Consider the following 16,647-nt stretch of genomic DNA (forward strand, 5'->3'; position numbering starts at 1 on the left):
AGTGGAATCAAAGAGATGTGCCCGGAGCCGGAGGTTCTTCGTCCTCTTAGCTATTTCTTCGATGTTCTTGAAGGCGTTCCAAGCCACTCTCTTCCTCCTGCGCAGCTCGGGTGCCAGGTCATTTCTCATGTTGACCTCTCGACCTAGGTACACATAGCATTCGGAGATGGTCGTTCCATTGAGAGCAAATGGAGCGTCAGGAACAAGGCTCTTTCTCATAAACATTGTCTTCGTAAGATTCAGCTGTAGTCCTACCTTTCCACACTCACGGTCAAAGTCGGCCAGCATTTGTGCTGCTTGGCTGATGTTTGGTGTTATTAAAACAATGTCATCAGCAAAGCGGAGGTGGTGTAGTTGCCGACCATCTATCTTCACTCCCATTCCTTCCCATTCCAGTCGTCACATGATGTTCTCGAGGGTGGCACTGAAGAGTTTCAGTGAAATGGTATCACCCTGCCACACCCCTCTCTTGACATCAACGATCACTTCTTTGTAGAATGGTGAGATCCTAGTAGTGAATCCGCAATACAGCTCACGGAGGATCCTGATGTATTGGGCTTGAATGCCCTGATTGGCTAGGGCTTCAATGACCGCTTCTGTCTCAACAGAATCAAAGGCCTTCTTTAAATCAATGAACTTTAAACAGAGCGGCATCTTGAACTCCCGAGAAATCTCAATGAGCTTGGTTATTGTGTGGATATGGTCGATGGTGCTGAATCCTTTGCGGAACCCGGCTTGCTCGCATGGTTGTCCTTCATCTAGTGTTCTGCCAATCCTATTTAGGATGACTCGAGTGAACAACTTGTAGATGACAGACAATAGGCAGATCGGGCGATAGTTGCCAATGTCATGGATGTCTCCCTTCTTGAACAGTAGTACGGTCCTGCTGGTTTTCCATTGGGACGGAACCTTGCATTCAGACAGGTAGCGAGTGAAGAGCCGAGCCAGTGTATTGATGAGTACTGACGGCAGGTTCTTCAGGTGTTCAGGTCTGACCTTGTCTGGGCCGGGTGCTGTTTGTTTCTTTACTGACGAAATGGCGTGTCGGATTTCGGAAGGGAGAACGTTGGGAACGACATATCCATCCTGTGGAATTTGGTATGTTGGCGAGTGGACATGGCTATCGAAGAGATTTGAGTAGAAGTCATGGATAATCTTCTCCATTGCCGTTCTGGAGGATGTGATGGATCCATCAGGACGTCGGAGGGCAGTCATCTAGGTCTTGTAGTTGGCGAAGGACAGGCGGGCCTTACGAATACTTGTACCTGATGGTACAAGCGCGAATGATCAAATACGACATCATTGGTCTGACCGAGACAAGAAGGCACGAATCTCACCATGCCGTTTTCGACACTGGAGAAGAATTGTTCCTCGGAACATGCGATAAAAGAGGTGTTGGAGGCGTCGGTGTCCTTGTCAACACAAACTTGGCCAAGAGCATTGATTCATTCGAATGCCTAACAACCCGAATCGGACATTTACATTTGAATAGATGTGGCTCACTGCCTGCAGTTTCTATCTTCGTTGTCTACGCACCAACATCTCATTATGATGAAAGAGAAATCGAAAAGTTCTACATGGAGCTAGAGAAATTCTATAAAGAAGACCACACCTTCTACAAGATCATTGTGGGTGATTTTAATGCCAAGATAGGACCGAGGAGATCAGCTGAAGAACTTCACATCGGGACCCATGGCCTAGAATGGAACGAACAGGGTGAGAGACTGTCTGAGTTCATCATGTCGACCAAGACCATTCATGGTAACTCACAGTTCCAGAAGGCAGAATCTAAACGATGGACATGGGAGTCTCCCGGTGGACGATTCCACAACGAAATAGACCACATAATCTTCAATCGATGGTTTTGCCTGACCGATGTCGCTGTTGTCCCAAAATTTCGAACGGGATCGGACCACCATCTCCTTCGTGCAATATTCTACTTCACAGAGCGGGGAGAAAGGGCTGCAAAGTTCAAAAAGAGAACTCCCAGAATGACCACCAACTGGGAACTCTTTGGTACTATTGCGGCAACATGGGAAGATGCCATTGTTGACAACATTGACGAGGAATACAATCGACTGGTTCAGCACCTCCATGAATGTGCGAGGAACGCCAAGAGAGAGATAGCCACAAAAAATCGCCTATCTTCGAAAACTCTTGAGCTAATTCGCCAGCATGGTTTGGCGCATGCCTCAGGCAACCGCAAGCTAATGTCTGAGCTCGCAAAGCAGTGCAGAGATGCGATCAAGGAAGACCTCAAAGAGAGAAGAGCAGAAGTACTGGTAGATGTGGCAGAAGCCGGGAAAATGAGGACTAAGAGAAAAATATGGTCCTAGATCACACAAGAGTGAATGTAGACAAGCATCTGATGCATTTATGCAAGCAGTAGTTATGTTTGCAGAAGCATTTTCATTTGATGGGGGGTTATTGAGTAATTTTGCTTTGGGGGCCACAATTGGCAATCTACTTGGGGTTTACTCCTGGTTTTGCACGCAGGAGTCACTTCTAGCAGTGCTATGGGAACCATATGAGGCGGCAGAGATAGAACCTGGGTCAGCTGTGTGCAAGGTGAGTGCCTTCCCCGCTGTGCTTGGAACCCTTCAGAAGCATTTTGAAACTTACTTTGCTATAAGTCCTTTCCAGCCCTTTTCCCTGGTCTAATTGTTCTGTCTCTGTCTCTCACTGGCCCCATTCCTTTCTGATAGATTAGTTAGCAAGCCCTTCATTCTGAGAGTAGGAGCGGGCTGAGTTTCCCCCTCCAGAGCTCCTAATTTGTCAGCTCCCTTCATCTATAGCCCACTGGGAAGCTGGATTCCACTAAAATAGACCTAAAGCTTGAGCTCCTGCCTCAGCCCCAAATATATTAAATAATTAACTTCCATCACTTCCCTTGTGTGCTCATCTCTGCCTCACCCACAATAGCTGGTGGCATTTCCTCTGCAGAAATAGAAAGCAGAAAAGGTCAACTGGCATTGAAATATATTTATGCCTTTATTTTTTCAAAGCAGCAAGCTAGTGGGGTCCCTTTATTCCTTCCTACCTGGGGCTATTTCCTAACAATTTCCTAGTTTCTTAACCCCTTGGCCAATTTTCAATTGTCATCTTGCGATCTAGTTACTGATTACTATCCATACTCCAGTCACCAACTTGGGTATCTCTCTGACTAGCTGGGAAAGAAAGCATTTTCCCAAGCTAAGCATAAAAATTGCCATTTTATTCTAGTAGTCTTAAATCTTGCACTTCCAGTCTCACTTCCAGAGAACCAAATGAAAGGTAAATGGGCGATTTCCTCTCCATGGCATGAAGCTATGCACACAAGGTGTGGGGTGTGGGGGTAGGACTTCATCTTGGCTCTCTTTTCTTTCTAAAATGGTACATAGTGATCACAGGAGAAAAGGATGTTTCCACTCTGCATCTGCTTTGCTAGACTTTGCAGGGAATCTGAATATCCCAGGGATGAAGAGACAGTATAGCAGGTAAGGTGCTTATCTTGTATTTTATATCCCAAAACACAATTAACAAACAGGAGATGTACAAGTGAATCTTCTGCCTTCTCAACTTCACCTAAAAGCATACATTTTCCTTATTTTGATCTGCACCTCCCTGATGATTAGTGATGTAGAGCATTTTCTCATGTGCCTTTTAGCCATTCAGATTTCTTCTTTAACAAAGTTTCTGTTCATCACCCCAATTTTTTATGGGGTTGGATGTTTTCTTCTTGTGGAGTTCAACCAGTGCTTTATATGGTCTCCAGAGCACTGCCATGAGTGATCTCTGAGCACAGAACCATAAGTAAGTATTACCAGGGGTGACTCAAAAATCCCCCCACTGAAATGGGCACCAGTGGAGGGATGGGTATTCGATAATTGTATGACTGAAATGCAAGCACGAAAGTCTGTAAGCCTCTAACTGTACTTCACGGTGATTCAATAACAAAATAAAATATAAAAAATCCCCCCACCAAAAAATCACTGTATCACTGTCATCCTTTTGTTAATCGATTGCCTCGAGCAGACCCCAGTAATGTCTCCTTCGTCCTAGCCCTGAGATTTTAAAAAGTGCTATATTTGAGGCTCTTTCAGGGTCAGGAGAATGAGACCCATCATTGTTACTGATTTTTGGCATATTGAATATGCCATGGGGAGTTTGCCAGATTCTGCCGTGTGGGCAGGATACTTTTGGTAGCCTGCCAGGTTCTCCAAAGTAAGAACTAGATAATTCGGGAGCAGGGTTTTATAATCTCTGGGTCTTGGCCGTTGATGGGATTACACAGGTGCCAGGGGCAGTTGGTGGGTGTAACGCCTACATACTGGAAGATGGGGGATCTGGGTGGAGGAGGCCCCAGTCCCAATCTGAGCAGGCTGGAGATCTACGCCCTGGGTCCTGCACACCTGGGTTCCTCTGCCGGTTCCTTCATGTGTGAGGCTAATTTGAACGTGTGGAGAGTGGTCTTAAGCATGGCTGTGGCTGGAACCAGAGGTCTTCCCGTTACTGGGGCTCTGCTCGGGGTGGGGAGGGAAACTCAACCCACCCTCCTCCAAAAAAAAAAAAGAAAGAAAAAAATGCCACCCCCAAATATGCCACTTTGTCATCGGATTATTTTGAATGGAAAGCAATTAACAAACAGGAGATGTACAAGTGAATCTTCTGCCTTCTCAACTTCACCTAAGAGCATACATTTTCCTTATTTTGATCTGCACCTCCCTGATGATTAGTGATGTAGAGCATTTTCTCATGTGCCTTTTAGCCATTCAGATTTCTTCTTTAACAAAGTTTCTGTTCATCACCCCATTTTTTTATGGGGTTGGATGTTTTCTTCTTGTGTTCAACCAGTGCTTTGTATATCCTTGATATCAACTCCTTATCAGATGGGTATTGGGTGAATATCCTTTCCATTCCGTAGATTGTCTTTGTATTTTGGTCACTGTATCTTTTGTGGTGCAGAAGCTTCTTAGTTTAATATAGTCCCATTTGTTTATCTCTGTTTCCACTTGGTTGGTCAGTGGCATGTCATCTTTGAAGATACCATTAGCCTCAATATCCTGGAGGGTTTTGCCGACCTTGTCTTCAATGTATCTTATGAATTCTGGTCTGATGTTGAGGTCTTTAATCCATTTTGATCTGACTTTTGTGCATAGTGTTAAGTCAAGGTCTAAGCCCATTTTTTTGTATGTGGTTGTCCAGTTATGCCAGCACCATTTGTTAAAAAGGTTTTCCTCGCTCCACTTTACATTTCTTGCTCCCTTATCAAAGATTAGATGTTTGTATATTTGGGGTTGTGTGTACGGATATTCCACCCTGTTCCATTGGTCTGTGGCTCTGCTTTTGTTCTGGTACCATGCTGTTTTAATTGTTACCGCTTTGTAGTAGAGTTTGAGGTTGGGGAGGGTGATGCATCCCATAGTCTTTTTCCCAAGAATTGCTTTAGCTATTCGTGGGCATTTGTTGTTCCAAATGAATTTTAGACGTGTTTGGTCTATTTCATTGAAGAATTTCATGGGTATCCTTATAGGGATCGCAATCTGCATACAAGAGGTTCTACATGGAAAGTATCTTGCTAAGTGAAATGAGTCAGAAAGAGAGGGACAGACATAGAAAGTCTGCACTCATCTGGGGAGTATAAAGTAACAGAAGAGGAGACGAACACCCAAGAATAGTTGAGATAAGTACCAGGAGGTCTGCTCCATGGCTTGGAAGCTCGCAGCAGATGCTGGGGGGAAAGGCAGCTCAGATAGAGAAGGGAACACCAAGTAAAGGGTGTTTGGAGGACTCGCTCAGGATGCGAGATGCGTGCTGAAAGTAGACTATAGACCGAACACGATGGCCACTCAATAGCTCTACTGCAAACCACAACACCCTAAAGGAAAGAGAGAGCAAAAGGGAGTGCCCTGCCACAGAGGTGGGGCGGGCTGGGGAAGGGATGGGGGGGGGGGTGTTATTGAATGATACTGGGTTCATTGTTGGTGGAGAATGGGCACTGGTAGAGGGATGGGTACTTGATCATTGCATAACTGAAACCCAAGCATGAAAGTTTGTAAGTCTACAACTGTACCTCATGGTGCTTCACTAATAAAAAAATTAAAAAATAAATAAATTAAATTAAAATTTAAAAAAAAATGGCCCTCCCGTTGATCGTCGATTTGCTCGAGCGGGCCCAGTAAAGTCTCCATTGGAGACTTTGTTGTTACTGTGTTTGGCATATCGAATACTCTCGGTAGCTTGCCGGCCTCTCCGAGAGGGGCGGAGGAATCGAACTCGGGTCGGCCATGTTGGCCGCTTGTAAGGCGAACACCCTACCACTGTGCTGTTTTCCAGGGGCTGTTCTTGGCTCTGGGCTCAGGGGTGCTCCCTAGTGGTGCTTGGGAGTTGAACCGAGGTCAGCTGCATGCATGAATCTTACTTCCTGTACTATGCCTTTGGCCTGACAGAAAATTCTTATCACTGAAGACAGGATGTTGATGTTGATGCTGAGATGGACCTGTATAATCTATTCAGATCACTTTGATCTTCAATTACTTCCCCCACCACTACCACCCCCATACATGTCCCAATCATGACTGCACAATGACTGACCCACTATCTCCCAAACTCAAATCCTTATCCTTTATTTTTCCATCATTATCCCACAAATGTACCACTCTTATCAAAATTGTACATAAGCTCCCAGACCTACCTGCTACTTTGGAGTGTTCACTTCTTTCTGGAAAGGCCCCCCATACCAAGTAAAAACCTAGTGGTGATTAAAAGTCACATGATTTTTTTCCTCTTGTGAAATCTATTTTCTTACTAGTTCAGTTTGCAGGTTCCAGTGACATCACAAAAGAGGGTAGAGGAGGTCTTATTCCCCCTAGCCCGTGTTCTAAAGATCAAGGGTATTGTTCTTTGGGTAGGTTTCATTTATAAAGATGGCAGAGACCCTTTGTGAATATAGCTCTTTCCTCTTCTGGCCCAGAAAGTATTTGGGTCCAGTGTCATAGAGGAACACCAACAAGGAAATTCTGGACCTCTGATGCCCTGATGACTCAGGTGCTCTACCTACCATGCTCCCACACCCATCCATTTGAAACCTGATGGGTCCTGAAACTTGACACACTCAAGTTGAGAATTCTGAGAAAAACATCGGATTTCACCTGCAGGAGTCAAAGAGCATTTGAGACCTTTTTTGTTGCCACGTCCTAGATACTTCCCATGGTGTGGAGGTATCTCTGAGAACACCCCTTCCCATCCCGGAAAGTTTCCTCAGCATGCAGGAAGGAGAAGGGAATGGGCACCATTAGCTGGGGTGAACCTTGGTGCTGCCCCCATACCCTTTCACAACAATGCAGGCCAAGGCTTCTTCAACATTTTCTGCTCATGATCCTGGGTAAGACTAAAATAGACAAATATTTACCCACAGCAAATCATATATTTATTTTAAAGGAAAAAATTTTGCAAACTGTTCCCACATTCAATTCATGACCCTAAATATTTTGCAACCACCGGTCTCAGCAGCTAGGGTGGAGAGAGAATACAGAACAGTGATGTCCACCAACCCATGAGCACTGCAGGAGCTGTGGTGTCACTAGGGGTGGGGGAAGGGTTCATTCCCAGAAGACAAATGAGACCTCAGCACAGTGACCTTCTTCCCTTATCCTTATAAGCTGACTCTGTCATGTCCCCTTAAGTCATTTAGTGGACTAATATACTCTCTGCTGAGCATCCTATTTTGAGAGTATTCATGATGAGAAATCTAAGTCTCTGGGTCCTTCTTCCCAGGCCTCGTGAATGGATAAAAGATGCAATCACAAGGACACCAAAGTATTGAGCAACAAGGATCTTCGCAGTGGTCTGAGTGGTCCTTAGCTTACCTGGGCATCACTTTAGACTTTGTAAAATCCCACCTTGCAATTCACCCAGATCTGGTAAATTGAGGATGGATGACAATGTGCTCTTGTGTTTAACATCACTCAGACCAATGCCAATGTTCACAGTGGAGAAGCTCTGGTCTAAATGACAATGTATGGTGTTGAGGGTTGGCCCCACCAATGATTGACAATGGGCTGCCAAACTCTCAGTCCTTAGCAAGATGCAATGCTGGGAGCAATAGGGCATCTGTGCATTAGATTCATGTGACTCATTTTGTAGCAAATATCTTGAGCTACCTAATGGGGAGCCCCTCGTCCTCATCATTAGTGAAAACAGCCAACCAAGTTTGATTCTTAAATGATAAGCACAATACCAGATAGTCAGCAGCTAAACCACATGTTACCTGCTCTAATCATTACATGTATGTGATATGCTCATTAATATACTGCTGGGTAAGGAAAAGATTAAATAGGTGATTTCTTTTGCAACCATAGGAAAAAAATACATTTATCAAGAATCAGGTTCCTCAATACTCCACGGATGGACTTGGGAACTGGGCGAGAGAAGAAGTGCTCTGTTCTGAATCCTGTTATCGCACATAAGGGATTTCTCCTTGGCTGGGGTCACCTCACACGAGAATGGCTGGCTCCGAGGGCAGCAGCTCAGTGTGTTAGATGTCAAAGGGTCACTCAGAAGCAGGCAGTGCTGGGTCTTTCCAAGTGGAAATTTCAAAGGGCAGATGACCTCCTCTTCCGGGCTACCAACAGGTGGGCTGGGGCTGCTGGGAGGCTTTGAGAGCACAGGGTAGGACAGCTCAACTCCATCCACGGCTCAGAGCCAACAACACTGACTGGTTCAGGAATCTGAGCACAGAAGATGTGTTTCCGGCTCTCAAAAGGAGTCAAGGAAGTGAAGGGCAAGATGGCAGTTCCAGCTGGGTAACGGCTTCCTGGAAGAACACCCAGCCAGTGAGGTCTACGGATGTGCAAGAAAAGCGCTCGCTGAAACTTGCTTCTTCTGGACAGTTTCTTAGTGCTGCTTCTGGTGTATGGGCCCTTCTCCCACTGGGATCAGTCCCTGGTCCTCAAAGTAGAGGAGCTGGTCCACTTCAAAACAGTCGCTGGCACGGGGCACCACTTTTTCCAGAGACTCCCGGATCTCTGCCTCGCTGGCCTTCTGCTGCCTGGCCTTCTTGAGGTAACTGTAGACCTCCTCAAACACCTGCGTGCCCAGCTTCTGCATGGCAGATCTACGACACAAATGAACAAGAAAGAGAGAGAGAGAGAGAGAGAGAGAGAGAGGGGGGTTACCTGGTAACCATACACATGAAAGGTATTTTTAAATTAATAAGACAATAGTGACATTGCAACTCTGGGGTCTAGGAAACAAATGGAAAAAAAACAAGATGGAATGTCTCCACCTTGAACATTCAGCACTACAGCAAATGCTTCTATTTTTTTGTTATTTTCTTGGGGGAGTGGTGTGGTTGGTGGCACCTGGGAGTGATCAGGGGCTCTGTGATCACCCTCTGTGATCAGAGGATGATCTCTGGTGGCTTCCTAGAAGACTACTAGCTTCCTGGAAGACTACTTCTCTAGTCCCCAAATGTTCTTTTTTTTTTTTTTTGCTTTTTGGGTCACTCCCGGCAATGCACAGGGTTATTCCTGGCTCTTCACCCAGAAATTACTCCTGGCAGTGCTCAGGGGATCATATGGGATGCTGGGAATAGAACTCAGGTCGGCCACGTGCAAGGCAAACGCCCTACCTGCTGTGCTATTGCTCCATCCCCCCCCAATGTTCTTTTTAATTTTTAAAATTAATTTTCATTTTAAGTGAAATCATATCATTTTCTAACATGCTACCATTACCAGGTATACATCATGACAAATCATCACCTGTATCATCACTTTGATAGGTCACCACTAAAAGTCCATTCAATCCATCCCCATACATTGGACACCTTTTACCTTATATACCCATGCCCCTTCCTTTTTTTTTCTTTTTGTGTTTGGTCCATACCCACCTGTGATCAGGGTTTATTCGTGGTTCTGAACTCTGGGATCACTTCTGGTGGGCTCAGGGGGACCATATGTGGTGCTGGGGATCAACTCAGGTCGGGCTCGTGTAAGTGTCCTTCCCCCTGTACTATTCTTTGGCTCTCCTTCTCCATCCTCTGGCCTTTTTGATTGGCCATACCAGCATGCTCAGTGTTTCCATATTTTATTTTCTACCCAAATGAACTTCTTATGTTGCTCATTCCACTCTATGGTTCCTCCAAGCACTATCTGACACTGTCCTCTGTCACTAATTTGCTTTCACAATTTGTTTGTTTCATTTGGTTCATTCATGTTTGGCAGTTTCTTGGTATACCATATATGAGTGAAATAAAACGATGTTATCTCCCTCTGACTTATTTCATTCAGCACGATGCTCTCTAGCTTATTCCATGGTACTGCACATAGTAGGATTCTGTTATTTTTTTTAAAGTGGGGTGAGGGAGGAAGGTATTGAGACACACACCCAACAGTGTTCAGAGCTTACTCCTCTTGGTGGTGCTCAGGGGACCATATGTGATGCCACGGATATAATTCTGATCAGCTGTATACAAGGCAAGTGCTTCACTCACTGTCTCTTCAGCCCAAGGATTCCATCTTTATTATAGTGGCATCAACAAATACTTCTCAGACCCGTGTTATGAGGCAGGTGCCCAGCTAGAAATGTGGGACAGGTGGCACTGTGCAACTTAGGCCAAATTCTGCCTCCATGGGGCATACCTGTGAGGAAGCAGTTGGATGGAAAGAACAAACACAGGACACAGTGTCAGGCAGGGCTGGGAGGAACCAGGAAGTGGATTGAGCAACATGAGAAGTTCATGTAGGAATTAAAAAGTTCATGTAGGAATTAAAAAGTCATGAGCATGCTTGTGTGGCCAGTCAGGGCCACAGTTGGGAGGAGGAAACAGCCTTGAGAGTGAACTAACAGCGAGGGGGCGACAAGGGCCCAGGAGGAAGGGATAATAACCACACTTGCATGCATGTTAATCCCTTCTCATCAGATAAAGACACAAAGGCTGAAGATGTTGAAAGATGTTGACCACAGGCCAACTGCTCACCCAGGTCTGGGTCCCCTTTATCTGCTTCGACGCCCTCTATTTAGTCACGCCCCTATTTTCTTCTATTTCTAGGAAGGGGCACACACACTAAAGACCCAGGGGCAAAGCACGGCATGTTTGGTTCCACCAGTAACTCATTGAACCTTTCTTCCGGTCTGTCGACACTGTTTCAAATATTCTAACAATGAAGGCAAGTTCAGGCTGCGTCCACTCTGCACTCTTCCCTGCCCTCTGCATCTCTGTCCTCCTATCATTATGCCCACTATGCTGCTTCTCTGCGCTGTGCCACCCAAGGGCATTTTGTAAAATCTGCCCTCATGTTCATATGGTCTTTGCTTGTGGGGGAAGGGCAGGGCGGGGATAGAGGCCGAACTTGGTAGTGCTTTGGGTGGGTGTGATACGTTGGGGGGGGGGGGGGGGGCAATGCAGAGCTGAGAGTGGAACTTGGCTCTCCTCCATGCAAGGCCTATACTCAGCCTTTTGAGCCTGTTCCCTGTCCCTCATGGCATCATTTTAAGGGCTCTACAAGGTTCCTGCTACTCTGCCACACAGTCCTGGCTAGTTGCCTTGTTACCACACTCTTAGGAACTGTCGCCTTGTGGTCAAGGGGACTATTAACTGACATCAGAGTCTCATAGGGTGGGGCTAAGGCATGGTGGCTCACTCATTAGATGTTCCTGATTCCTATATTTCCCTGGTTGTGATGAATTAAGAGAAAATATTTTTGTAAAAATGGGATTATTTGTTGCAAATGCAATTTTATTAATTAAATCTTGAAGACAAGCTTCCCTAGTCTCTAATTTCAGTGGAGTAGGTAAAAAAACAAAAACAAAAACACAAAAACAAAAACAAATCAGCAGGGTTGGGAGGCGTTTGCTTTGGGACACACTTGGGTGTGCTCAGGACTCACTTTTAGTTTTATGCTTAGGGATCAGTCCTGGCAGGATTCAAGGGACCATATGTAGTGCTGGGGATCAAACCCAGGTGGACATAGCAAAGCAAGAGCCCTGCCTGCTGTACTATCTCTCTGGTGCCATCAATTTGGTTTTGGAATTTTTAAAAATATTACTGCTAGTAATATTTTACTAGTCATAGTAACTGTTACTAGTAATATTACTGCTAGTCAGTGATGATGCTAATGCTGACAGTAACACAGGAGGCATGAATCAGAGCCCCATTTGTGTTGAAGCTCTTATTCTGCTGTACCATTCCACTCTGTACTCTCAAGAATACAAGGATCAGATAGGTGTTATGGTTCGAAGAACAAGCAATAGATCCTGCTCAGAAGATGATAATTATAAAGCGGGGCCAGAGTGATAGTACAGTGGGTAGGGTATATACCTTGCATGCAGTCGAACCAGGTTCAATCCTTGGCAACCTATATGGTCCCAAGGCCCACCAGGCGCCACCCCTGAGCACAGAGCCAGGAGTAAACCCTGAACACCACTAGATGTGGCCACAAAACAAAAAAGTCAATAATTATGATGCAAGAGATAAACTGTTGGAGGCATGGTGTGGTCAAAGCAAACACGACTACTTGGTAGAACACAAGTGTTTCCAGGGAACCGAGAATATGTACAAGAATGGGTCTCACTGTCAGGATGACCTTGTGATCTCCCCACAGTCCACAGACTTTCTGAGTCTCTTTTGAAAATTAACATTAAGAAAAGTTTTAAAAAAAAGAAAGAAAAAGAAAAAATTACTGGCTAACACACGAATCATGAATTGTTTTTACATGTTTTTCTGTTTTCTGTTCCCATATCTAGTCCCTTCCCCTTGGCATATGACCACCTTTGTCCTTACTCAATAAATGTTCATCTGGCCAAAAAACATTTCCAAATGTGGCTCATTTTCAAAAGAGCACAGTTCTCCAAACACCCGATTTGCTAAAATTAATGTGTGCGGTGTCTGATTGAGCCATGGCAATACATTATTTTATTTTAAAGTACTTTGTAAGTTTGAAAAATGCTTTTACTCTCATTATCTCAAGTGATCCTTGTGAATGAGGCCATCCTTGGAGCATTCATCTCCATTTTACAGACAAGGATAAGTAGGCTGACTCAGTCAAGCGCAAGACAGTACATAGTTGATGAGGCTTGAACTCAAATCCAGGGGGAACTTCCTGGAACTTCCAGAGGGAAACTTCCTGAAACTTCCAGGGTGGGACTTCCTGGAACTTCCGGGGCAGGAGAGATGACTTTGTTCTCAGGGTCAACATCGCCCAGCTAGACACAGGACTCCTCTTTCTGCCAAGGGCTTACATCTGGTTCCAGGGTGCCTCCCAGTCCTTATCCTCTCAGTCACGGCCAGCTTCCTTTGGCTGATATTTACCAAAGTCTGGCCAGTCCCCCTTCACAGACGACTTCAGCAACTAGCCATCCCTCTTCCTTCCATAGCCCACATGCCCCTTACCCACACATTTCTATACACAATCCATGGGGCCTCTGATTCTGGACGGCTTTATAACCAATGACGATGCCCTCATTAGTTATTCCCTAATCACCCTGCCCAGTTGCCCTCTCCCTAAATCACCAACCTCATCCACATTACTAACACCATTGCCTCTAGTTCTGATTTCCCACCCACGCAATAGCCTCTTACTGTTCCTACCATACTCCGGCTCTTCTTCTATTTCACGCTTATGTTCAACCCCTTGGACTCTTAGCACCAATGAAAAAAACCACCCCTTTGTACCTTCCAGTCTTCACTGCCCACTTACCTGAAGTTAAATTTCAAGGTGCATTACTGTAAACCATGACCTTGCAGGTCATGTAATGCAGTAATGCAGTCACAGAAATGTGGTTCAGTGTAATCATTTGTGCCAAAATCCTCTGGCAAAGATCTGATGACTATACTCTGATAGGCACTCAAACAATAAAATATTCCTACAGGAAACTGCCCAATTCTACCCAGAGATTTTATTTAGAAAATTGATCATCACAGATCAAATGGCCTGAGCACTGCCCAGGACTGCTGCTCCCATACTTCCCTGGTATACTTGTTTTCCACTGTTCAAAATAACATATTTTTTTTTATTTTAAAATGACTTTATTCTTTCTCAACAGATGGTATTACCTAGTATTGCGTGAAAAAATAGAAACACATCTGTAACAGGGTCCTCATCTTCCCAGTGTGGAAATTGATCCATCTACCTGCTTCATTGAGCATCTCCTCATTATGGTGTGCCCACCTAGCTCCTTCTATCCTAACATCACACCACATCACACCATCTGCTTCCCCTTAACCTCAATGGCCCACTCTCTTCACTTTACCTACTATTGTTAAGGGTAGCCCAGGACTTACTCCCATGTCCCTATGATTTTCTCTATCTTTATTTTCTACTTTATTTACACCTATCTTTATTTTCAGAGTCTCCTGCCCCCGTGCGTGGCTGTCCTCGCCGGGGCCCCTTGGAGGGGAGCGGGTTGAGTTTTCCTCCCCACCCCAATCAGGGCTCCGGCAGCCGAAGACCTCCAGAACCAGCCACCACCATGCTGAGACCACTCTCCGCACACATGAAGGTACCGGCAGGGGAACAAAGGCACGCGGGTCCCAGGGCTGAGATCTCCAAGCCTACTTGGATCGGGGCTGAACATCCTCCACCCAGCTCCTTCAAATTCCAGTAGGTGGGGGTCACACCCACCAACTGGCCCCCTGGCGCTGTGTAATCCCATCAATGGCCAAGACTCAGAGACTATAAAACCCAGCTCCCGGAAGACATCTTATCATCTCATTCCTACTTTGGACAAACTGGCAAGCTACCGAATGCAACCTGCCCACACGGCAGAGTCTGGCAAACTCCTCATGGCGTACCCAATATGCCAAGTACCAGTAACAATGAAGGGTCTCATTCTCCTAACTCTGAAAGAGCCTTGAATATGGCACTTTTTAAAAAAATCTCAGGGCTGGGACGAAGGAGACGTTACTGGGGCCTGCTCAAGGCAATCGATGAATATTTTCTACTTATGTGGCCCCACCTAGCCCTACGGATTAATAGACTGGGGACTAACTTCCTATAACGCCTTCGGGTCAACTCAAGGCTTGTGAATATCTAACCCCCTTGATAACTCCAACCAGAAGTTTAAAGGGCACCTCTCTCAGCTGTAATAGGAAGCCAGAAAAGGAAGTCCTCCTTACACACCCTCTCCTTTTCAGTGTTTGTTGATTCCAAAGTCTTTCCTGGTTTCCTGTCCCAGTCTCTGCCTTATTCTGCGAGCCCAATTTTGGGTCTTGATCACCTCAAGTCTCTCTCTCATGATGATTCTGCCAGCCAGTCTTGTTGGATTCCTCAAACTGTCCTGAGATGAAAATCAACATTTACATCTTTCCATTTCCAATCTCTCCTGAATTCAATCATGGATCTAGAGAACTAAATGAAGGATCTAACATCCATAATGAATAGGGAACCCCAAACAGACTCTTTTCCTGTGGCTTCCTAATGGGATTTGACAGTACCCACATGGGCCTAGGCTAAAGTATGGGAGAAAAAAATCCTTCATTACTGGATCTGACACTGTGGCAAGGTCCACAGGCTGTCTCTAAAAACCCTCAACTTCTGTCCTTAGCACAGGCAGACTGGTGCCAAGTGCCAAGGTGTTGGATTATAGTTCTAAGCATTTTAAGAAGTAACACTGGCTGGTTTGCCCTTGCTCCTTCTGCAGGGAGCTTAGGTTTATTAAGTTACACCCATCACAGTGCTCTCAAGGTACACCCAATTCCAACAGCTACCCCTAATCCTCTGTGTTTATCTTTAACTTCTCCTTTGTGCTCTTCTTCCCTCTATCTGTTAATCGCAAATATTCCCAAATCAGACCTATGACATTAATAAAGACAATCTGAATATACTCCATTGATTTGCCTTTAAGAGATATAAACAGACATTAATGGAATGCACTCCCTCATGGTTAGAGAACTCATATTCTTCCCAGACTCTCAGCTCATGGTTATAAACCTCAATCTTCTGTGAGACAAGTCAAGTCTCACATATTTCAAAGAACTATCCTTACACAAAATGTAGTTACCTGACCATAACACAATTGCTGAAAATCTGTAGCAAAGGATGCCATATTGCTGCACTTAGAAATTTACTTAATCTGAATAAATTGCTCATCACTGAAGGAAGCAGGTCAGCCATAAACAAATTCATTTGAAGACCCAAATCAAAGCAAGAGTTGATACTGGAAGCAGATTTATTCCAACACTCACGAAACACGTGGCAATATTTCTGCAATGGTGCATTCAAGTATTTTAGGAGTCAGAAAAGAGAAAATTCTATTTCTGGGAATCTTTCTTGTTGTTATCCAGGATTGGCGATGAGAAGGAGAATTCCCTGTGCTGTTTAAATTTAAGAAAAGTTTTGATTATTCAGAGGGAAGAGGGAGAGAGATAAAGAAAGAGAGAGGAGAAAGAGGAGACAGAGAGAAAGGAGAGAGAGAGAGAGAGAGAGAGAGAGAGAGAGAGAGAGAGAGGTTGAGGGAAAGATGGTGCCACCTTTTAAGTGCTTTTCTTAGAACAGGAAACTGCAGTCTTAAATGACAAGAACTTATCTTTTTTTCAATTATTTTCACCTATTAAATTCATGACCTCAAAGGGACCAACCAAGTCATGGTCAAAGGATGAACCCATGGGTTGGAGAAAAGATCTTAACTCAGACATACCCTATGAGCAGGAACTGTTATTGCATAGGACTG

General features: G+C 44.9%; 1 protein-coding gene across 3 annotated transcripts in view; it reads right to left on the reverse strand.

Moving 5' to 3' along the window:
* Nucleotides 1-8,650: 8,650 nt before the first annotated feature.
* NEK11 (NIMA related kinase 11) overlaps nt 8,651-16,647 on the reverse strand; it is a 237,654-nt gene continuing 229,657 nt past the window's right edge. For all 3 annotated transcript variants that reach the window (XM_056129480.1, XM_056129479.1, XM_056129478.1), the window contains one exon: nt 8,651-9,094. In XM_056129480.1, coding sequence (XP_055985455.1) covers nt 8,875-9,094 — 220 coding nt within the window. In that variant the 3' untranslated portion in view covers nt 8,651-8,874. The remainder of the gene's footprint in view (nt 9,095-16,647) is intronic.

This window comes from Sorex fumeus, unplaced genomic scaffold (genome assembly GCF_029834395.1).
Source record: "Sorex fumeus unplaced genomic scaffold, SorFum_2.1 ptg000072l, whole genome shotgun sequence".
In the NCBI taxonomy this organism is placed as follows: Eukaryota; Metazoa; Chordata; class Mammalia; order Eulipotyphla; family Soricidae; genus Sorex; species Sorex fumeus.